At 40.6% G+C, this 23,665-nt stretch overlaps 1 protein-coding gene across 1 annotated transcript in view; it reads left to right on the top strand.

Moving 5' to 3' along the window:
• LOC140953798 (dynein axonemal heavy chain 5-like) overlaps positions 1-23,665 on the top strand; it is an 87,507-nt gene that overhangs the window by 51,302 nt on the left and 12,540 nt on the right. The window contains exons 59-82 of the mRNA XM_073403184.1: positions 824-878; positions 1,134-1,247; positions 2,811-2,975; positions 3,471-3,587; positions 4,070-4,186; positions 5,899-6,033; positions 7,097-7,219; positions 7,707-8,102; positions 9,015-9,249; positions 10,729-10,877; positions 11,413-11,567; positions 12,159-12,312; positions 12,965-13,129; positions 14,166-14,354; positions 15,099-15,461; positions 16,211-16,501; positions 16,915-17,082; positions 17,748-18,013; positions 18,711-18,840; positions 19,116-19,259; positions 20,132-20,182; positions 20,612-20,767; positions 22,247-22,429; positions 22,931-23,174. Coding sequence (XP_073259285.1) covers positions 824-878; positions 1,134-1,247; positions 2,811-2,975; positions 3,471-3,587; positions 4,070-4,186; positions 5,899-6,033; positions 7,097-7,219; positions 7,707-8,102; positions 9,015-9,249; positions 10,729-10,877; positions 11,413-11,567; positions 12,159-12,312; positions 12,965-13,129; positions 14,166-14,354; positions 15,099-15,461; positions 16,211-16,501; positions 16,915-17,082; positions 17,748-18,013; positions 18,711-18,840; positions 19,116-19,259; positions 20,132-20,182; positions 20,612-20,767; positions 22,247-22,429; positions 22,931-23,174 — 4,265 coding nt within the window. The remainder of the gene's footprint in view (positions 1-823; positions 879-1,133; positions 1,248-2,810; positions 2,976-3,470; positions 3,588-4,069; positions 4,187-5,898; positions 6,034-7,096; positions 7,220-7,706; positions 8,103-9,014; positions 9,250-10,728; positions 10,878-11,412; positions 11,568-12,158; positions 12,313-12,964; positions 13,130-14,165; positions 14,355-15,098; positions 15,462-16,210; positions 16,502-16,914; positions 17,083-17,747; positions 18,014-18,710; positions 18,841-19,115; positions 19,260-20,131; positions 20,183-20,611; positions 20,768-22,246; positions 22,430-22,930; positions 23,175-23,665) is intronic.

Below are 23,665 nucleotides of genomic sequence, written 5' to 3'. Positions count from 1 at the left end.
TTAGTAAAGTGGAAAAGGGACGGTTGTCAGTCTTCAGTGAACACAAAAAAGACCTGGCCCCAGTCGTTTGAAAGGTGGATAGCGCTATCCACTGGATAAATTACTATCCAAAGGATAGCTCAATTGGTTTTCGTAATACTTACCGTATTTATTCGAATAAGTGCCCAACCTCGAATTAGCGCCCACCTCGAATAAGCGCCCATCCTAAAGGCAGAAAAAGTTAATAAGCGGCCAGCCTCGAATAAGCGCCCACCCCACCACACCTTCCTCCCATTCCCACTCAAACTCAAATTAGCGACCACCCCTAAAACTGAATAAGGACTAATAAGAGACTTCCCCGAAGACGGAGTTTTCTTCAAAGTATTTTACAGGAACCTTGCTTTGTTACATTTTCGCGTTCTGTTATTACCATTTATTGTTTTGTTGCAAAATACACATACTACACTTGCTGGAAATGTTGATAATTAAATAAGCGCCCTGCCTAGAATAAGCGCCCACTCTCAAGGTCCAAACATTTAATAAGCGCCCAGGGCGGTTAATCGAATAAATACGGTATCCTCTGGATAGCGATTTATCCGGTGGATAGCGCTATCCAACTTTTGAACAACCGGACCTGCTGGTTCTACCACAATGGAAATGGACATTAAATTGGATAATGCTTTCGCTCCTAGCTGGCCACCCGACCGCGCTGCGGCTTATATTTAGGAAGGCCTTAGAGCTCAGGCATTATCCCCCTCTCTCTCTCTTGGCATTATTCTTTATTTAAGTGAATTAAACAGTTCTTTTTAAATTTAACTCGTTTTCTCCTTTTCCTCCCTACAAGAAATGGTATGGTTTACATGAGCTCTTCTGCGCTGGACTGGAAACCTATTCTACAGGTAAATTCCCCTATCGCTTTACGCAAATGACTTGGACGATTAGGTTAGGAAATACATAAAGACGACGCATAATGCAGGCTAACTCGTGTGGAAAGGTCACCGTCAGTGCGTTTTGACTCCTGATCGGGGTGGGGGAGGTTATTTACGCTGATCACATCGACACCGAATGCCTGCTTCTATTAAAACCGCTCTTTTGTAAACTTCTCGCTCGTTAATTAACTAAAGCCATTCACCTCACGTAACTTTTGTTTGTAGGGCTGGTTGAACACTCGTCCACAGCTAGAAAGAGATGTTCTATTCCCGCTGTTTGAAAGCGTTTTCGACGAGCTACGATCATTTGTGATGCAGAACTGTTTCCCAAAGATGGAAGTAAGTGAAAGAGTTTCCTTTCATGCACTAAAATTAATGAAAGGGCAATTTTACCATATTCTACTCAGTATTTAAAACTGTATAAGCTGAAGTGTGGGTAAAGTCGAACTTGACCCTACGGACACCTTTTTTGCAGAAACATCTCTCGGCCTGATAGATGCAAAACTTCGTAATTTCCAATGTCTGTTACACTTATGTACAGTTTTGTTGGGCCCAAATACTCTATACCTCACACAATCCCCACCTCTGTAATATGGACACTTCGCTTTGTCTCTTTGATGTCCTCTAGTGTATTACGGAGGTTTTACAGGTTATAATCTATGTTCTCTAAGGAAACATGGACGCTGTAACATTAGAGAGATTTACGGCAAACTTGCACTTGTGCCACGTCACCAAGTTTACCCTTAACTTGTTGTTTCCTGTTTATTATAGCTACACTGAAATCAGTAGATTCACGTCATAAGAATTTTTTGAGCTGTTTTTATCTGCTCATATTCTATTTTGAGAATTTCTCACCTTGAATCTGACGCTTGCCGATTCACGTTTCACGTAAAAGTGACTATACATCTATCTGGTTTTTACAGTCGTTTGGCGTGGGCTGATTCCCGAAGCAAGCCTCGTGTTTGGTTTGATTTGACTGTTACTTTTGTCCTGCTTCCTTTTTTTTAAAGTCTGGTTCAGGTTGTCTTATTCCGCCGTATTACCTACGATATAGGCGCCATTACTACCTAGGACACTGTTCCGATAGGAGAACAAAATAGGCAGCAATAGTTATCTCAGCCTTTGCCGTCGGCATACCTGCGAAGTTGACTCAAGTTCACCTTCGCAGCCTTGTCGGCGGTGAAGACCTATTATGGCTCTTGGTGCCGGCGGCGTGTGCTCTTCTGTGTCGGAAGTGTATCCCAAGCGGTACTGGTGGTTATGTCACAGGTCAAAATTAAATTCCGGTTAAAATTGTTTAACCTCGGTTGATTCCCATGTCTCCTAGCCTTAATCCATAATTACAGTCAAACCTGCTTGGGAGGGTTTGACTGTAATTAGGGCTAGGAGACAAAGGAAGTTTAGAATCAACCTAGGTTAAAAATTTTTAACTTGAATTCGATTTCGCAAGGAGGTCGACATTATAAGATTTAGGCTCCCAAACACATATCAAACAATTGCGCATACGCATGCGTAACCTGTTGTCTCTCAGGCAAATGAACGAATGATCCTTATGCTTCATTAATTTATCTGACAACTGGTCAATTTTCGTCGAGTCATATTCTTTTAAACACGGTTAAAACACACTAAACGTACTGATCCTAAGCGTCACTTAAAGCGTCACTTAAGCGTCACAATACTTACTAAACACAATTTCCATGAATACCTTGTCTCTTTATTAAGAATATATTACCGTTAAGGTGAATTTATTGCTTGAATTGACTAGCGATCTATTCCGCCTAAGATTAAGCTAGTTCACTACGTTTGAAGAACTTCTTTAAGCCTCAAACGTGGGCGCTTATTCGGGGGGTGGTTGTGGGGTGCGCTTATTCGATCATTTACGTTACACATTCTCTTGTGCAGGTTTTGGAGTGTAACAACATTGTTCAAGCCATGAACATTCTGGAAGGTTTAATTCCCGGCGAGGATGCCCCTAAACCAGCAGATGCCAATCATCTATCAAAGTTGTTTGTATTCTCTCTCATGTGGAGTGTTGGAGCATTGCTTGAACTGGATGATCGGAAAAAGGTTTTTTTTACGAGCATGATTCGCATCAATCCTTTTGTGACGTACTTTTTATTTATTATTTATTTATTTTATTTATTTGTACGCAGTGCACGTAAGACTCAGATCGCCCACAAGCTGAGCTCAGCGGTTTTTTTTTTCAATAGCGAGAATTGTACACCACACCCTCCTCTGTGTCGCCAAACCTGGAGGGGACACTGTTCAATCTCGCCTAGTCCTATGAATAGACCATTTCCTAGTTTCCTCGGGCCTCTGTATCAAAACGAGGTTAATTGCTCAGTCTTTAATACGGAAACGATTTTTCATCACATGCGAATAAAACTCATTTTCAAAAGAGAGGTTGTCCACTCGGTCTCATTTTGAAAGTGAGGGTTTTTGGAACTCGGAAGTGGCCTACTGTAAAATACACCTGGGTGCAGAGAAACAGTCTAGAGCAACGTTTCTTGTCTAAGGAAGCAAGAGGAGTAAATGGGATGTACTCTTTTTGGCCCCTTGCAGATGGAAGATTTTTTAGTGGGAAAAGGAAGCTTCAACATGCCCCCTGCTGAGGGACTGGACACAATTTTTGAATTCTTGGTTAACGAACAAGGGGAATGGGAACATTGGTCTGAAAGGGTAAGTTGTCTGCGCAGGATAAAAAACTTTGTTTTTCACTCCAGTCCGGCGACAAGATAGTCTGCTACAACAGCCGTTTTAAGTGTCGTCACGCAACGCTGGGGAGGAGCGTTGCGTTACGACACTAAAAACGGCTGTGTAGCAGACTAGCGAAAAGTGAACGAATGCTGCCAAAAAAGAGAGAAATCTTAGTTTTAGGCAAGGTCAGTACGAAAAGTCAGGGAATTTTGTTTTTATGTTGCCACTGAGATTGGTGGAGTTTAAAAGAAAGTCATTTTCTTTCCCTTAAGAAAATAAAAACGTGTAGTTGATTGATTTTGTTGTTGTGTTCTCCAAGTCCTCTAAAGATGAAGGATCACTAGAAAAGATTGAAACAACTTATCGCACGCGAATGTAATCGCCCCTGTGAACGAGCCTCAATTAACGTCTCAGGTTTTCCTCTGTGCTGCAATGATAATGTACATGTCACATGATTATTTCAGGTTCCAGTTTATGAATATCCCAAGACCAGTATTCCTGAGTATGCGTCCATTCTTGTACCAAACGTTGACAACACTCGAACAGACTACCTCATCCACGCTCTGGCCAAACAGAGCAAGGTAAATGCAGTGATTTTTATAGAGGATATTCACACTTTAGTGTCATTTGACAACAAATACAAAATTTCGTCAGTAATAGCTGGATGAGCTTTGTTAATAAATCTCCAGTAAACCGAATGACAGGTCGCGGGTTTGATTCCCGGGGCCGGAGCAATACCCAGCGTCTTGAATAAATAAGTTGGAAGGTACTTTGTACGTCTCCGGTGTAGCTTGTAAAACGTAAATTATGGCGGCTGGTTATGGTAATTTAACCTTACATGGGAATATTTGTTGGCTTCACTCCAGAGCTTCAAGTATAATGTAAGTGTCAGGGTGCAAAGAAAATCGTTTTTACAACTTGCCATTTGGGCAAGCTGAAGCTAGCATTTACTAGCCCATATGTCATTTCAACTAGCCCCAAAAGGTTTGATTTCACAGTTCTTCTGTTATTCCAATTCCTCAAGAAACATCACTTGCCTGTCGGGCAAGTTAAAAACAGAATTCACCAGCCCGATAGCAAAATCCACTAGCCCCGGGCTATGGAACACTACTTTCTTTGCACGCTGAGTGTACTTGGAACCTACTTTGAGTGTGAAGGGGTGAAATGTACCTACTTCAAGTTTACTTGGTGACCATGGAAACGTTCGTAGTCCGAAGAAGCCGAAGTTCGCCCTAAAGTATGGTCTACACCTCACTTGAGAACACACTTGACCAATGACAAATGGAAACCATGTGCACGATGTGCACGTGCAGCAGTCCCAAGATTCTTATGAACGGAGAGATTGATAGCTTTTATTACAAGTAATATACTGTATTGACAAGTGTGAAGCCATGTTTTCTACACAGCGACTTAAGATTTGCAAGTGCACTTGAATCAAGTGCTTACTTGAAACTAACTTCGCTTCTAGTGTGAAGCCAACAATTAAGGGTGGATTCATTTGCAACACAGGCGTAAAGGTGTCGCATCAGGGGTACCCAATGATAGTTTTCTGTAAAAAATATCTGTTCGGAGAAGCAAAAATTGCCTAGAAATTCCTATACCTTGAGGAAGGCTAAGAATTTCTAGATAACCGTTCCATTCATGTTTAATTTTGAAGCTTATCTAATAAATTCCCTACGATTTCCTGAAGGTTTGCGCATTTCACTACTCAGTTTAGCCATTTTTCGCAGAAAAAGGAAACCTAAAATTTTCGGATTCGAAAATGCGATGAAAAAAAGGAATCAGAAAAATTCCCACTTTCGTAAAACTTTAAATACCACCTAAAATTTTCGGGAAAATAATACTGAAGCCCTGGTAATTTCGAAAAGACTCAAGTTGCCCTAAGATGACCGAAGAGATGTGAATGTTGTAGCGCCGATTAGAATGTATTTCTAAAAAAACTAAAAGCACTCTGGATAGCCTAAAAAGTGTTTTCAATGTATTTGGGAGGAAACCGTCGTTGGGTGCCCCTGTCGCATTTGCCCGCTTGAATTTTTTTTGTGTTTGTAAGCCTATAAACAGTAAAAAATTCCAGCAGGCAAATGCGACACCTACACGAGTATGTTCCAAGAGAATCCACCCTAAATTTGAGTGAGAAATTCATTCTGATATTCGTAATGAAATGACGCTATCGTGAAAATGTCATTTCTGTTGTATCACCATTTTATCAGCTAAAGCAGCCATTTTTGCCATAGGCGCGAAAGAAATACTTATTTTTATATGTATTTGATTTTCATTCCGTGTCCGTCTACAGGCAGTGTTGTTAATTGGTGAACAGGGTTCAGCCAAAACTGTCATGATGAAAGGATACTGTAACAAATATGACCCGGAACAACATCTCGTCAAATCTGTTAACTTCTCATCTGCGACCACTCCAAACATGTTCCAGGTAAGTTTGAGTAACATTCGCATCTACCAGAAGAGTGTTTCACGCTATTGCCAGGAAGTTGGCTTTTGCTATTACTTCACTTATCACATTTATTCATACAGTAAGCTCAGGTATAAACGGACCAATAGCGCCAAGGACTGCGGCAGCCAATGGCACCCTCGTATAGGTGGTTTTCACGTGACGTCATCGCCGCCATGCTGGTGGACAGTAAACAAAAGATCGCTTATTAGCTCGTTTTGTTTGTCCACCAGCATTTGTTCATTTCACCATTGTTAATTGTGTCACCCAAGATTGCATGAAAACCACCTATATTGACGCAGTGCATTTCTCAACATTTGCTATCGAAATTACCCAAAGATAGTTTGAAAAGTCTTACTAGTATACAGTCTATTGTGAAATCCCTATTCTCCGCATTCGGATTGTTATAAGAAGACATTGTGTTGCTAAAAACTTGTCTTCAATAGATCTTATCCACGATACACGCCATCTTTGCATGCGCTTTAGGGCTGATGGGATAAAAGCAATGTCACGTGGTTTCTATGTCACGTGGTTTCTCAGGGGGCAAACAAGTGATAAACTCTTCCAATACAAGAAATCGCGGTCGAGTTTGTATATTCTAGACAAAAGAAAATGAAGAGCTTTTTATCTTGAAGACGCTAGTGGCAAGTTATTAGTGAAACTGTTCATTGTAACTTTATTTGGAAGCGATGGCGACCGTAGATGTCCGTTCAACATGTAATAATGACGTAAAACTTGTCAAAACTCGAACTGTACATGTTGAATGACTAATAAATAGTCGACTCGTTTTGTTAGAATAAACAAATTCGACCGCGATTACTCGTATTGGCAAATTTTATTCATTGTTTGCCCCCTGAGAGACCACGAGACATTGCTAATGGCCCATCGATCCTAAGGCGTATGCAAAGATGGCGGGTATCGTGAATAAGGTCTATTGTTAACGAGCAACATTTATATCTTGTTGCCTTAACCATATTTGGGGTTAACAGAAGTGCACTGTGCAGTTTGATTTTTCACCATATACTTCTCTTGTGGTTTCAAACAGCGTACTGTGGAGAGTTACGTGGATAAGCGAATGGGTACAACATACGGTCCACCAGCTGGCAAGAAAATGACAGTTTTTATTGACGACATCAACATGCCTGTGATCAACGAGTGGGGAGATCAGGTAAGTAGGAATTAATGTCGCTAATTAGACAAAGAAGGACTTTTTTGCTGTAAAATTCAAGCTAACGGACAAGCAAGCAAGATGATCAGTATATGATTCTGGGAAACTGTCCACCTACAGTCCGTACCCCTCCCGTAGCCCAGCCCAACATTTTTCCCTAAGTGAGAAGCAGCGCGATACATTAAATACAGTGGTCTGTTTTCTACCATTGGTGTTGCCCTCTCCACAAAACCGAAAACCTTTTTGATGTTGTAGAGAGGCTAAAACAAGAGTAAATGTATCCACCGGGACAAAAACAATTGGTGGTTTTGGAAAATGGCCAGAATGTGTTCTTCTCTATAAAAGTTAACCAAAAGGCGTCTAAAGATATAACGTATGAAACACGTTTTACGTCAACAAGTTATGTAGAGCCAAGGGAAATTTCTAAAGGGATTAAAATCATCTCAGGCCAATGTTGTGAATGATCACATCTTTTTCTCTATATTAGATTACGAACGAAATTGTCAGGCAAGTCATGGAAATGAAGGGGTTTTACAGCCTGGACAAACCTGGTGATTTCACCAGTATTGTTGACATACAGTTCGTGGCGGCCATGATCCAGCCAGGTGGAGGTCGCAACGACATTCCAAGCCGTCTGAAGCGCCAATTTACCATTCTCAATTGCACGCTGCCTGCCAATGCTTCCATCGATAAAATTTTCAGTTCAATCGGCTGTGGTTATTTCAATAACGAACGTGAATTTCCTCAAGAGGTCCAGAAAATGGTTAATCCTTTGGTTTCGTGTACACGAAAGTTGTGGCAGAAGACCAAGGTCAAGATGCTGCCTACACCAGCCAAGTTCCATTACATTTTCAATCTGAGAGATCTCAGTAGAATTTGGCAGGTACGACAACGTGGTAGACCCTCTGTTGATGCTCGATTCTTTTACTCTTGAGAGGCAGGAATTTTCAGTAGATTAAATTTCGTTACCCTGGATACCAGGATTTTTCTTACGCGTGGGGCGAAACCGCGAGAAAAAACGCGGAGTTATGTCTTATTTCTGCGCGGGTTACTATAAAGACTTGACCGATTCTAGAAACCGCGCGTGAAGTCTCTCGCACCCAGGTGAAAATTTCGTTACTACGGTTGTAAAAGTTAGTTTAAGCCTAGGGGGTGAGAACTGCCTTGCATTTCTCCGTAACTAAATATGAAAGCGACGAGTATAATCAGTTTTGAAATTAATGCAAACAACTCTTAATCCTCATGAAACTTTCATTCGTGAGGTGTTGATTTTGACTGTCGCGTTAAGAAAAATAATGGTATTTCAATAAAGAAAAAATGATAATGAGCACAGTGGCAATATTGTAGTAATATTGTGGCAAGTTGTAAAACATAGGAAGCAATAGCCAATTATTATTATCATGGTTTTTACCGCCACCCGATTAGCTCAATTGGATAAGCGCCGGTCTACCGAGCGCGAGACCGACACTTAGGGTCCTTAAATAACTGAGGAGAAAGTGCTACTTTGGTAGAGGCATCTTCAAACGAAAAGACTTTCTAGTCCTCTCGGATAAGGACGACCCTTGCACATACAAATTCGGTGTTAAGTTAAAGAACCCACACACTGTTCGTAAAGAGTAGGAGACGATGGTCTATCTCCACTGGGGCGAGGGACTGTTATAGGCCCGCAGTAATTGGCTCTAGTCGCGCAGTTGCGGTGACCCTGCCAAGAATTGGCGAACGTAAGTAAATAAATAGCAATAGCTATTTATAGCGGTCTCCTTCTGACACTCGTACACTACTTATATGACCTTAGGGGATGCTGACAGTGACTTCTGAAGTGGCTACGACTGCCAAGCTGTTCCTAAACCTGTGGAAACATGAGTGTAATCGCGTCATCGCTGATCGATTTACCAACCAGCAGGACAAGGACTGGTTTGAAAAGACTTTAAAGCAGGTTATAGAGGAAGATTTTGATGCTGAAACAGCAACTTTGTTAGACGCAGAGCCCTACTTTGTGGATTTCATGAGGGATCCTCCCGAGCCCACAGGTATGAAGTGTGTTCAGACTTAGCTGCCTGGAGTCGCGTGACCTCTTTATGCAAAAATTATGGGATATAACGTAATAGAGAAGAGAAGTGATGACGTCACAAACACTAAATTTGTGAAATTATGGGATAGGCTGGTATATCCAAAGAGAACAAGCCAGGAGAAAAATGTTCAGCTTTTGCCAAAAATCAGCCTGTTCGTGCACTTGGCGGGAGTTATAAGCATTATGTTCCGACGATTCCATATAAATCCCTCTAGAATAGGCCTGGATCGTAAACTTCGGGATCCAAGCCAATTTCAGAAGGATTCTTATGGAGTCATCAGAGCTTAAAGGTGTTTATATCTCCCCGCCAATTTGCATTAACAAGCTGATTTTTTGGCTTTTTTCATCTTGTTCTTTCTGAATATGCCATCCATTCTTATAATTTCACAAATTTGAATTTTTGGGAAGTTACTTTTCTCTTCTCTATACCCAGGACGGAAATGAGCATGAGGAAATTATCTAATGGACCAACGTGCGGGTGACTGACACATAAACGTAAAATTTTATGTGTTAGTATGTCTGGAAATTTAGAAGGGTTTGTATGGAAAAAAAATTACTGGAGCGAAAGGCGACCTTTTTCTTTGATATATAACCTTCTTTTGAAATGTCTTCTTTTCTTCTCTCCCTATTCCAATCTGTTAATCTGGTCTTCTCTTATTTCTAGTACTTCTTGTTCTTGTCGTCTTTCCTTTCTATGTCTTCAGTTCTTCCTGAAGGTAATAAAAAAGACAGGGACAAGAAAGCTACAAAAGAAAAAGGGCTGACAAAGACTACTTCTGGTGGGCCCAGGGGCCCAGGTAAACTTTACATAGCTTATCTTATTCTTCTTTCTCTTCGTCTTCTGTTCGACCGGTAATGGAGGCATCTTTATTTGAAGTCTATTTGCTTTCGACTTTGACTTGCCTTTTGTGTTCTTTTTTTCTAAGCTCATGAATGAAATCCTGACGTTTGAGCATTCGATGGAACTGAGTTTGTTTGAAATTTTCTGTTGTGGAATTTTACTGAAAGCTACCGAGCTTTAGCATGTTGTCCTTATCATCAGTCTTGTGACCTATCATTACTTGGCTCGCCTGAGCTATCTCTGTCAACGATATTCTTTATTTCTCTTATAATACCTTCGCGAGGTAGTCGATTATTGTTGTTGTTGTTGTTTTACATTTAATCATTATGAGTGAACGTTTCGTGGTGACTGTTTAAATAATAATGTCATTTGAGACTGGTAAAACGTAACAGCATTAAGAAGTGGCAGTCTGTGTAAAACAACTCTTTGCTCATTAACAACGTCTAGTTAGTTTTAGTGCATTGCGTGTATATTCAATGATTTTCAATAACCCTGGTTTCAAAGTGATACCAAGAAATAAATCTAACTGCAAATTGCTGTGACCAATACAAGTTTGACCAGTTTAGAATTTCACTGTACCCGTTTAACCTGCTTTAGGAGAAGAGCCTGAAGATGCAGACCTGGAGGCGCCAAAGGTGTATGAACTTGTAGAGACGCTGGAAATTCTTAAAGAACGTCTTGGCACATTCATGGTCCAGTACAATGAAATTGTCCGAGGAGGCAATATGGACCTTGTCTTCTTCAAGGTATGACTGCAGAGTTGACTATAGAGGATAACTGGCTGTTTTTTTGGCCATGTGCAATGCGCTTAAAACGGATTCACCTACGGATAAGTTTTCATTCGCGTACTTGCGCTTATAATCGCCTTCATGGTGATCGTCAATTTGCCTTTTCGCCAGAAAATAGTTTTGATCCTTGTTCGCAGATATGGATGAGAAAGAATCGACCGAAATTTTTTGAGTTAGTGCCCCTGTGAAGATAGGGTTGTTTTCGCAGACTTTTAGTACGGAGATGAGGGGATTCGGCCGCTTTCAATAAAACACTTCCCAAAGTATTTTCCTAACTCAGTATTGCAAGGTGTGTCAGTAAACGTAGAGGGACCTGAATTTTTTGATACCTTATTATACCTTCCATCAAAAGAAGGAATCCTCGACTGTAAGTAGGTACGAAAGGAGGCTAAGCAAGTTAGTTGAAGTTGGCACAAAGATGAATGTAGGCTGATGTTTGTTCTCTCTTCCCCATTTCTTATCCGTGATTGTTTACAGTGAATTTTGCCTTTAGGATGCTATGGTACATCTTGTCAAGATTTCGCGTATTATTCGCACCCCTCGAGGCAACGCCCTGTTGGTAGGTGTAGGAGGCTCCGGAAAGCAGAGTTTGACAAGACTGGCTTCGTTCATCGCCGGATACGACATTTTTCAGATTACTCTCTCAAGGTATATTTAAAAAATTTACTCTCTGGATGCATATAAACGATAACATAGCCAAGGTGAATCTACAGTATCTATACCATTTTGGTTATTCAATAATTATTATTTAATTTACCTTGCGGTTGGATCATTTTCGATCAACATTACTTTTACTGTGTTGGAAAAATGCTCAGAACTATCTGCTTTTCATCCGGCTGAGTAAGACTTAGGGGTTTGACCATAATATGCCAAAGGATTCATCTGTGCTCTGAGGTATTAAAAATATCTTTGTAAAAGGTACGTTTTGGTGTTCTGTGTGGTGGATTCCAGAAGAATGCGTAGAGCTCAGCTGGCATAACATATGCACCTTACCACACTAGGCTTACACTGTAACCACGGTTCGTTTTTGTGAGTGCCTTGTTGTCTTTTACTCCCTCAGTGTAATGAGCCGCTCCTTCGCCCTTGTAAATGCCTTGTTTTTATATGCGCATTTACTAAGTATTTCAAGTCGATTAATTAGTCCACTCCCTTGTCGCCAGAACAAATTCAAGTGAACAAATCTTCTTGTGAAAGACCGTCTTCATTCTTTATTCATGTTGTTAATGTTTTCTTGCACAGGTCGTACAATGTCTCTAACTTGATGGAGGATCTAAAAGTACTGTACAGGACTGCTGGACACCGAGGAAAGGGAATCACATTTATTTTCACAGATAATGAAATCAAGGATGAGGGATTTTTGGAGTACATGAACAATGTCATAGCTTCAGGAGAGGTGCGGTATCACTGTCTGCAATTAGTAAAATCCTACTAGCGGTCTATTATCAATGCTGCGATTGATTGATTGAGCTACTACTAGGCTACATGTTTAGCGACAAGCGCCGGCTTTGAAAACCAAAACAATAGCGGCTGAATCGCGTTTTGCTAGCTAAAATTGTTTTCAGTTGTCTCCATATTTTCGACGAAATAGTTGGATTTTACTAACACAATTATTGCTCTCGCCCTCATGGGCTATTTACTCAGAGCCCATTCGGGCTCGAGGAATAATTGGTAATTACTACAGTGAACAGTTTATAGTCAAGCGTACATCCCAAGATTAGATTAATGAATGTGAAGTTGAATCCGTTAAGAATTTTAGACTTCAGAGTCATCTCTGTATTCCTGCATGCCTAACAAGCTATACCATGTTTACCAAAAAAGTAAACCTTTCTTTTTTGATTGGCTAAAAAAAAGTGGCAACTGATACTTCGATTAGCAACAAGTTGAAGTCAATAACAGCTACAGATCCCTTAATTAGTTATAGATTTGTACAGTCTTGCAGACAAAGCCCTGTGGCCGTTAGAAGTCAGTCTTATTCTAATAGTGTAAAAAATATTTGTCATCCAGTCTGTCAGTACTTGTTCAGTGGTTGTTGTTGTCTTCGGTAGGTCTCCAATCTGTTTGCGCGAGATGAGATTGATGAAATTACCCAGGACCTGATCAGTGTGATGAAGGCCGAGTATCCAAGGAGACCACCGACCAATGAGAATCTGTACGAGTATTTCATCACACGCGTCAAGAACAACCTCCACGTTGTACTTTGTTTTTCACCGGTAAGCAACCATTTCCTCCTTTCCTTTTCTGTGGTTTACGACAAGTTTCAAATTCTAAAGTGCAAACTCTTGCAAAGAAAAGAGAGATCAGAAGTCATCTTTGTGGGCTGTGATTGAATTCAGATCTCTGGCTCCATTGTTTGTTGCCATGGTAGCGTAAGACTTACCTTATTATAGGAACTGAAGGCTTGTGTTAATTACGGTATTTGAAATTGACGCGACTTAAATTAACGGGAATTGAAGGAAAAGTTAATTTCAAATAAAGGAAATTAACATGAAAGAGAGCGAAACATTTCAAGCTGAGTCAAAGAAAACAAGAAGAAACAAAACTTGTTGAGACAACCGCAACAAGTAATTGTAATCCGTCTTAATCTTCTTCACGTTTTTCCATCCGTGCCTTCTAATGTATTGGCTGTGTTACCTATACCTATTTTTAATATTCTGAGCTGTTGTTATTATTATTAATATTATTATTATTATTATTATTTTTATTATTACTGTTTGAATTTTGATGAATTTCGTGACACAGCTCCTTTAAATTAACGTGAATAATTTATGAAGGTTTTATTTCCCACAGTAAGGTAATCTATAGAGGGCGTCACAAAGCTCTCAAAACGAGTTGTTTAATTAGGTAACGAAACAAGAGATGAATGACTCAGGCAATGTTCTTTGCCCTAAAAACAGTAGCAAGAGTGTTTTCAAAGGCCAATGAAAATAGAGCTTCCTGGGAGCTTCGTTGCTCTAGATCTATAGCTTGGCTTTCACTTCAATGTACGTGTCTTTGAAAGGGGCCTAAAAAGAAATCGTTCACTCCTCTTTTGAACTAAGAAAAGACAAAATTATCCCACTCCAAAAACAGTAAGTGTGCAAAAAACTATATAGTGAGATGAATTAGCTTAAACACGCAAAAATAGACCGAGCATTAGAGCGTTACTTTTAATAAAGCAGTCGCCCTCCCTTCTCCTCCCCTCCCCACCCTCCGTAACCCCGTCCTGTACTTCCTTAGTAATCTGAAACTCTAATCTAATATTTCTAGGTGGGCGAGAAGTTCCGAAATCGTTCCCTTAAGTTTCCTGGATTGTTCAGTGGATGTACGATGGACTGGTTTAGCCGCTGGCCTAAAGATGCGTTGATTGCAGTTGCCTCTCACTTTTTGTCTTCATTTGACATCGTCTGCTCCCCAGAGACAAAGGCCGCTGTTGTCAACACAATGGGAGTTATTCAGGTAAGTGACGTAGTTAGTTTGTTAATGGAAATATATGAAATGACTCATATTTTGAACTGCGGATAAAGATATGAAAATGAAAATGATCCCCAAATTTGAATAAAAAACCTAAGCGGTTGAAAAAGAACTAGGAGAACCTGAAGTGAAAAAATTCAACTGCGAGGATCATTTCCACTTTCATATATTTATCTGAAGTTTAACATATGATTCATTTCACATATTTTCATTCATGTCATTTCGACCATCGGCTATATCACGAACTCACAATGGCTTGCTCTCCAGTCGGCTTGATTAGCTTTAGTTAATGGCCCGGTCATCGCGAATTTCAGGATTCGATTCCCGGTCAATCCTGAATTTTTCAGGTTCTTTTTTAACCTGTTAGGTAGGTATTGAGTTAGTTTTGAGTTAGTTTTTTCAAAGAATGTATTTAGGTTAAAAGGTAAAGAGTCCTTATTTTAAGTCGTTACCTCGTAAAAGTCATCATTTAGTTGACAAACCCGAGGCTAACTGTGCTTTAGTTCCCTTTTAATTCCCACCCCCACCGACCCCGCCCCTCTCCCCTCTTCATCAGTGCTCCGCCATTATACGGGTTTTGAAATTTACTTAAATTTACACAGAAAAGAAAGAAGTCGAAACAGGGATTTGAGGTCACATCTGGGAATCAAGAATTGAACTAGGGACTTCTTGCACAGACGCCTACGCACTAACCTTGGTTACTTAAGAAATTCCCCTTTTTCCTTCCAGGACAACGTTGCAGAAACCTGCGTTCAGTACTTTGAGCGTTTTCGACGTCAGACCCACGTTACACCCAAATCGTACCTCTCTTTCATCGGTGGTTACAAGACCATTTACACGATGCAGCACGAAGCCATTGGTCTCCTGGCTAAGCGTATGAACACTGGTCTGGCCAAGCTCGTGGAAGCTAGTGAATCGGTGGCGAAGCTTTCGGAAGAGTTGGTGGTGAAAGAGAAGGAGCTTGCCGTAGCCTCAAAGAAAGCTGACGTTGTGCTTCAGGAGGTGACAGTTAGCGCTACAGCTGCCGAAAAGGTGAAGTCCCAGGTGCAGAAAGTCAAGGACAAGGCGCAAGCGATTGTGGACGAAATTGCGGTGAGTTTAACTCTCCCTTTCTCAAAACTTCTAGTAAAAAATATTTAAAAATATATTTATTTTCCTTTCTGAGTAAAAAAAATGTGTGGGACAAGCTCTGAAGAGCTGAAAAAAGCGCATAAACATTTGCTTGGTTCTCACCCTCTCTCCTAAGCTGCCCCGAATGACTGATTGGTCTATGTTCTGTCAATTATTTTAAAATTTTGTCCAACCTTGCGAACTATACTTGACCTTAACACTTTTATGAAAAAATCATAAATACCGTTAATCCTCTTTTAAGCCCTCCCTTTCAAACAAGCCCCCCCCCTCTCTAACCCCCCCCCCCCCTCTTATTATTATTCACTGATAAATGACAGACTGTGTTAATCAATCGCGACTGTCAGGAGTCTATTGCGACTGTAAAAGTTTCTGTGGACTGATCCAGGATGGTTTATTCACCAGCTTGAAGGTCGGATTTGTTTTTGATCCTCAGCTGCATGACCTCCAACGTCTTGTGCTTTCGCTTTTTCCAGTTTACATTCTTGTTCGTTTTGGAGAGCTGATACCATCTTCTTTACTAAATTGAATAAGCCCCCATCTCAAATAAGCCCTCCTGTCTTTATCAAGCCCCCCTTACATGTGTTTGAAACCAATGAACCCCGGGGGTCTTGATAGAGGGTTTACGGTAAATGAATAAATAAATACAATTACTCAGGGTTGATGGTGAGAACCAGTACGATACACTAAACATACTATTTTTCGACCAATAGGAAGACAAAGCAGTTGCAGAGGAAAAGCTTGAGGCTGCTAAACCTGCGTTGGAAGAAGCAGAAGCCGCGTTGCAGACCATCAAACCTGCGCACATTGCTACAGTCAGAAAACTGGCCAAGCCACCTCACCTGATCATGCGCATTATGGACTGTGTGTTGCTGCTGTTCTTTAGAAAGGTTGATCCCGTCACAGCCGATCCTGAGAGGCCCTGCTGTAAACCTTCATGGGGCGAGTCTCTTAAAATGATGAGTGGCGGTGGCTTCTTGAACAACTTGCTCACTTTCGCAAAGGTAACTCGATTAACACTTCGTCAGTATGTAAACATTACTTCCCGAATAATCAATGATTCTTGAAGATATGCAGCAGAAAAGTTTGAAAAATATTGCATTCCGGAGCCTGTCTTGTAGAAACTCTAAGTGAAGGAAGTTTGAAAAATATTATTATATTCACGATCACATTTCGACACCCTCTTTGTACCAGTGATGTCTTTGCTGTTCTTTTCATCAGATATTTTTTATTTTTAAACCGTAGTTCACAGGTATGATCCTATGTATTCACACAGTAGTCTCTTCAAAATTTTTCAGTTCTGTTGCCCGTTTGTCCCGAATGTTGTTTACAAAACTTCCCTTCGAGGGGAAACCTCGGTTGGAGCTTGTTGTCTTAATTATTTAATAAAATGACGTTTATCCCGTTTGTGTACTAGGATTCCATCAATGAGGAAACGGTTGAGCTGCTAATGCCATATTTAGAAATGGAGGACTATACTATGGAGAACGCCAAGAAGGTTTGTGGTGACGTGGCTGGTCTGGCATCTTGGACCAGAGCTATGGCATTCTTCTATGGTGTTAACAAAGAAGTTCTTCCTCTCAAGGTACAGTGTTTTGCCGTTTTGATTTATGGTCAAGCTGCAGAAGCTATAGACCAGGAGACGAACTTAGTTCACACACCAATTGCTATTTCCCAGAAGACATGTAGGAAGCTAAAGCATTCTTTAGTGGTATTTGTTTTAAATAGGGGCCGATAACGCCCATTTCCCTTTCGTAAACTTTTGTTGCCTTTTTTAAGGGTCGATGCAACCATTGGTAACCAAGCCTTAGAAACTCTAAAAAATTCGAGTTTCTTTTGTCCCTTCCATGCACGTAGACATCAAAAGGCTGCCACAGGTTACACCGTTAGAAGTGGGCCGGCCAACTGTTAGCAGGCAGAACTTCAGTATATGTAACGTGAGAAAACAAGCGATGATTCGCGACGCCACTGGTGGTTTCCCTGCGAAATGACGTTTGAGAAACGAGCCCAGAAATTCCGTACTGATGACGTGCACAAGGTAGATTTGGGTAGAGCTTCTGATTGGTTGGAATTTTGCTTCATCCAAGCGAAAGTAGTAACCAGATCTGGTTAGTGACACGTCATCAGTGGAATTTCTTCAGTCGTTTTTCAGACCTCATTTCGCGGGGAAACCAGTGGTAGCGTCGCGAATCATCGGTTGTTTTATCAGGCTACAATATATGAACATTTTTAAACTTTTTCTATCCTCAGGCCAATCTGATAATACAAGAAGCACGTTTACAAAAAGCAACTAGCGAGCTTAATGAAGCGCAAGCACAGTTGGACGAAAAACAGCGTGAGCTGGATTTGGTACAGGCAAAATACGATCAGGCAATGCGTGACAAGCAAACACTGGTTGATGACGCTGAAGCGTGCAGGAGAAAGATGGCGAATGCTACGGCGCTGATCGATGGACTGGGTGGTGAGAAGACCAGGTGGACTGAGCAGAGCAAGAAGTTTGATCAACAGATTCAGAGGTTTGAATCGTTTGTTAATTCTGGTTTTATTCCTCGCCCTGATATTCTCCTTTTCAGTCAGGGGCCGGGAAGCATTGCATGATTCCGGCCCGAGCGGCTGCGAAGAAGACTATCGTCCTGAACGACCTATACAGCGTCTGGTAGACTAAAGTACAAGTAAATGGACAATTATAATTAAATTATTTTCGCCTGTTTGAACCAAAGCCCTACGCAGGTTTCAGGGTCCGTTTTCAAAATGCTTCGAACAAAATATTCCGTGCTTGCTCCGAGCTATCATGAATCATTATTCTAGGGCAAGGAATGAAAAAATAACCTCTGGCACTCAGGGTAACAGTAGACTAGGCTACCAGAGCCAGTAAATTGCAATACAACTGCGGCTTAGTTAATCAGCTGATCACCTTGCCTGTCCGGCCAAAGACTTTTTACAAAAAAGTAGGGTATTTACAGTCGTTAAGTTGAGACACGAGGCATACAAGAGAAGCAGTCTTTTTCTGTGTACGCATATGCTTTTGGATCCTTATAGTTGATTTTATATTCGAACACTGCAACACGAACCTTTTTACCTCGTTTTCTAGTCGTAATTGGGCGCCGGGAGCTGTTCTAGCACTGTTTCAAAAGACTTCTGTTGTGGAGCGTACCACAAAAAAAAATGATCAGTTACGCTTGCGGGATAACTTTCATACCATTTGTCTTTCAGGTTGGTCGGTGATGTGCTGTTGGCCACAGGCTTCTTATCCTACTCTGGCCCATTCAACCAATCGTTTAGGAATCTACTGCTGGATAACTGGAAAAAAGAAATGAGAAAAGTGAAGATTCCTTTCTCGGAGGTAATAATAAAATAATGTTGACCTATCTTTTTTTTCTCTAGTCGTGCACCAGCCGTTCCCGCAATTATTTTTGAATGTTCAGTCCTAACCTTCGCTGCCTCGGGATTCGTAAGTTTGTGTTACGTGAAAGAGATGCATTAAAATGCGGACACGCTCGTGTTGCCTTTGAGGACCGGCGGAACTATTGTATTTTCTTTTGAAGAAGGTGTGATCTAAGGGTTGGTTTTGTGTACACTCAACTGGAATGTTACCTTATATATTTTTTTTCTTTTAAGGATTTGAACTTGGTGAACATGCTAACAGATGCTGCAACAATCGGCGAGTGGGCTCTGCAGGGCCTTCCAAGTGATGAGTTGTCAGTTCAGAACGGTATTATCGTCACCAAGGCTTCACGTTATCCTCTTCTTATTGATCCTCAGGTATGATATATGTCAACTGAACCACGGGATATTTGCCTCTTTCAGTGACTTAAGGTGGATTTCCACTTTCGCGGTACGCACGTAAAAATTACGCAACAGTGGAAATCAACTCTTAGGCCTAGGCCAAACGTCGAACTTTTCATGAGACGAACCAAACTTAGTGAGTCAAGGTGATGAAAAGTTCGACGTCTGGCTCAGTTAAGTTCGTCTGAATGAGTTTGGATCGTCCAGCAGATGGATAGAACGCCTGGAAATAGTCTCCGGGACAAACGTCGATCTTCACATGCGACGAACTAAACTAATAAATTAAAAATTTGTATGATAATGTATATTTAGCCTCCTTCAGGAGAAAATTTTTTTTTTTGGTCTGATTCAGTTGATTGGTTCGACGCGTCGTAAGTTCGACGTCTGACCCAACAGACGAACTGAACTTAATTTAGGTCGACTCAAATTATAGTTTAATCCGTCTGGTGAAAAGTTCCACGTTTGGCCCAGGCCTTAACTTCTCAAGGTCACACTTTGCTGGTCAAATTAATGAAGATGAATTTGTGCGGACGGTTTTCAAAACACGATAAGATTTCTCAAAATCTAAAGTGGATTTGTTGCAATGTCTTCGCTCTCAACGTTTAGCACTCTTTCTAGTTGAATAAATACTGTTGCAGGTCTTAGTTTTAACCTCCTTATACCAACGTCTCTTAGTAGCCTAAGAAATCTGCATGCATGGTAAGACGTTACATCTTTTTAAACAGGGACCTTTGGCCCCCGGACAGTAACAGAGAGATGTGACCCTTCAAAAGTTCTGAAAAACAGAAAAGGATAAAAAGAGCACATGGTAACTTATTGCTAAATTAGTCATTTTTGGTTTTGCGCAGGGCCAAGGAAAAGCCTGGATTCGAAAGAAAGAAGGACCTAACGAGCTACAGGTAGGACTCTTCAATTGATTTTGTTGTTTCAAATATAAAGCGCCTATCATGGTTTCACTGATTTGAATGTCAGTTAACCAAACTGCCGATAGTATAGATCAACACAGCTTAAGTTACTTATCTCATCTTCATATTGTACTGTTAAAAAAGGGCTTGCAAAATTGTAGAACAGGTAACTTGAAAATCGCCTATTTTGTGGAGAATTAAAAGTGGCGATAGTTCAGTGGCTTGAATAACCAGCGTTTTTACTGATATTTTTTTTGCTTTCAGATATATCTTAAGGCCAATAATCCCATTTTTATCTCCTTATTTAGTTTTGCCGCCGCGAAACCATGCTTCTTGACAAATGTATTAAAAGTTTTATGTAAATTATTGTGTTGTCCAGACCTTTTTTGCATTGATCAAAACGTTGATTGTGTTCCATTTTAGATCACAGCTTTGAACCACAAGTATTTCCGAACACATTTGGAAGATTCGCTCTCCTTAGGAAGGCCGCTGATCATAGAAGATGTCGGCGAAGAACTGGACCCGGCGCTTGACAACGTGTTGGAGAAGAACTTTATCAAGTCTGGAAAGACGTTCAAGGTAAGATATGCCTTCACTCGCGACAGCGTTGCTTCTGAAGCAAGACAGTTGTCTTCCAGGCCCCAGTTGTTGAAAAGGTGGATAACGCTATCCATCGGATAAATCTCTATCCACTGGATAGCGCAATTGGTTTCCCTAATACTTATCCACTCGATAGTGATTTATCCGATGAATAGCGCTATCCATCTTTTGAACAACCGGGGCCAGATAAAGATCGCATGATTTTTCTGCACTGTAAACCACAAACGAAAGTGGTCATTCTGGCCAACCAATTAAACTAATCGAGCAGTATTCGAAGAAAGTTTTAAGTCATTAAGTTTCAAGTTTATTAAACACTTAGGATACAAATAACCATTGATCCTTACCCGCAAAATAGCCTAGCCAATCGATGCGGGAAGGAAAAGTCTCAAAGTAAAAAAAGTACAATAACAGAGTTGAAACATCACAATAAAGAAAACAGATACACGAACATCAACTTTTGAGTTCTTCGCTTTTCCAAACATTATTATAAAATTATTTCAACCCAACGTGAAGAGCTTACATGAACAAGTCAACTCGCTCAGAGCGCATGAACTCCGCACGCGGACGCACGCGAAAAGGTACACGACACTGGTTCCATAAGTGGGCCGGAGTACTAAAAAATCCGGGCATGGGAATCTTATTCAGATAAAGAACCTGAGTTAAAATTTGGGAATTTGTTGTCCATTATGCAGACCTTATTATTCACGATACCCGCCATCTTTTCACGCGCTTAAGGACTAATGGGGTAGAAGCAATGCCACGTGGTTTCTCAGGGGGCAAAAATGGAAAAATGTCAATGCAAGAAATCGTCGTCGAGTTTGTTTATTCTAGACAAAAGAAAATGAAGAACTTCTTTTTATCTTTATCCCACCGATCCTAAAGCGCATGCAAAGATGGTGGGTATCGTGAATAAGGCCTATATCACCGACGTCTTTCTACTGGCGTCACTAGCCATCTTCATGAGGGCAGAAGGTCGTCAGCTCTTGGTGCCACACGGGTGGTACCCTCGCACAGTCTTGAAAAGTCCTTGAATTTTAGGTGGAGTTCTTGAAAAGTCCTTAAATTTCTTTGCTACTCCTTGAAAAGTCCTTTAATTTTTTTTTAATTCTTTTGGGTTCTCGAAGACAGATTATAAATCATAGCCCAGAGAAGTTATAGGTGATTAACATAAAGCGTGTTGTACATTTAAGACAAGTGAACTGAACAATGTAAAGAAGCTTGTGGAGCAAACAGTTCAAAACCCGTTAGCTTGGACTGGCAATGTGCATTTATGTACAAATCTGTGATTCAGATTCTTGGAAGGTGGTCCTTGAAAAGTCTTTAATGACTGCAATTTTTTGTATGAACTCTGCCAAAGCCTCTTGATCAACAAATTACCAAAGCAATCTCGAAATAATAAAATTAATGCAAAACCCGTTTAATTTTTGTTGCAGTCACTATTTACTGTTTATCTGTTAGGTCAAAGTGGGTGACAAGGAAGTTGACGTTATGGATGGCTTCCGGTTGTACGTTACAACTAAGCTTGGTAACCCTTCCTACACTCCTGAAGTAAGTGCCAAGACTTCTATAATCGACTTCACCGTAACAATGAGCGGCCTGGAAGATCAGCTACTGGGAAGAGTAATCTTAACAGAGAAGCAGGTAACATGTCTGTTTTTGAGTCGAATATGCAGGGATTAATGCAGAAACTTGCAATGTTAAAAGTCATGTGACTAGTAATTACTCTACAATTTTGCGTCTCTGATTGACAAGTAGTAAGATAAATCGACGGTCGATAAGCGACCAGGATTCCTAATATAAAAAAATAGAAAGCTGTATTTAGCATGTAAATATTTTTGTTTACATTTTTTGAATGAATGCTGTTTCACAGCGGGCATTATTTTGAGATCAAGCATAGATTGTTGGCCAGTGACATTTTGTACGGATGAAATGTTATCGTATGAAATGTGCGTCGCGCCTAGTTGTAGGCGTTGTAGGGGAGCGTGGTTTTCGCAGAAAAAAAAAAGAAATCTCAGCCCTAATGAATTAAACATATTAGTGCACCAGAAGCGTACATCTTGAACCTTAAAATATACTCTGATTTCAGATTATCAACTTCAAATTCAGTGCAGCAGTTTAGTTAAGCTAGTTTTCGTTGTTTAGGAATTAGAGGCTGAGCGCACCAAGTTGATGGAAGAAGTGACTGCAAACAAACGAAAAATGAAAGACTTGGAAGACAACTTGCTGTACAGACTGACTAGTACCCAGGGCTCTCTTGTCGAAGATGAGTCGTTGATCCAGGTTCTCAGCGTCACCAAGACAACATCAGAGGAAGTCAGTGAAAAGCTATTGGTTGCCGCAGAAACGGAATTAAAGATCAACACTGCTCGAGAAGAGTATCGACCCGGTTAGTACAGAATTGCCAGAGCTGTTTATTCAGCCAGATCTATTCCTCCAGTTTATGATTTTTCCACACTCTCTCATAAGGCAGCTTTATGTTTTAAGCGATTTCTGACTATTCAAATGGAAGTTACTATGCAGTTATTGCCTACTGTGGTGCTGTTTATCATGCTTGAAAAGGTGCTTCTAACTATTGTTTGGGTGTGATATCCAATTTTTGCATTAAAACGCGAAAATACTTTTAAGCTCTTACTCCTTGTAGTGTAGATTAAGCAGTGCAAGGTGGTTCCAACATGCGTTGTCATAACATTCTGATCCATCATCTTAAGCAGCTCGTTTTTCTTTTCTCTTTCTTTCATTCGTTTTTTTTTTTTTAATTTTCAAATTCTTTTAGTTTACGCTCGTCACTGTTAGAGCTGAAGATCAAAAAAAGTGCTACCATTTTCATATCATTTTCTTGTAGTCTCTGTACATGTAGGAAAATTGCTGTTTCCTTTT

The sequence above is a fragment of the Porites lutea genome, chromosome 1 (assembly GCF_958299795.1).
Source record: "Porites lutea chromosome 1, jaPorLute2.1, whole genome shotgun sequence".
NCBI lineage: Eukaryota > Metazoa > Cnidaria > Anthozoa > Scleractinia > Poritidae > Porites > Porites lutea.
The sequence above is the reverse complement of the archived record's forward strand: the minus strand, read 5'-3'. Positions and strand labels throughout refer to the sequence as shown.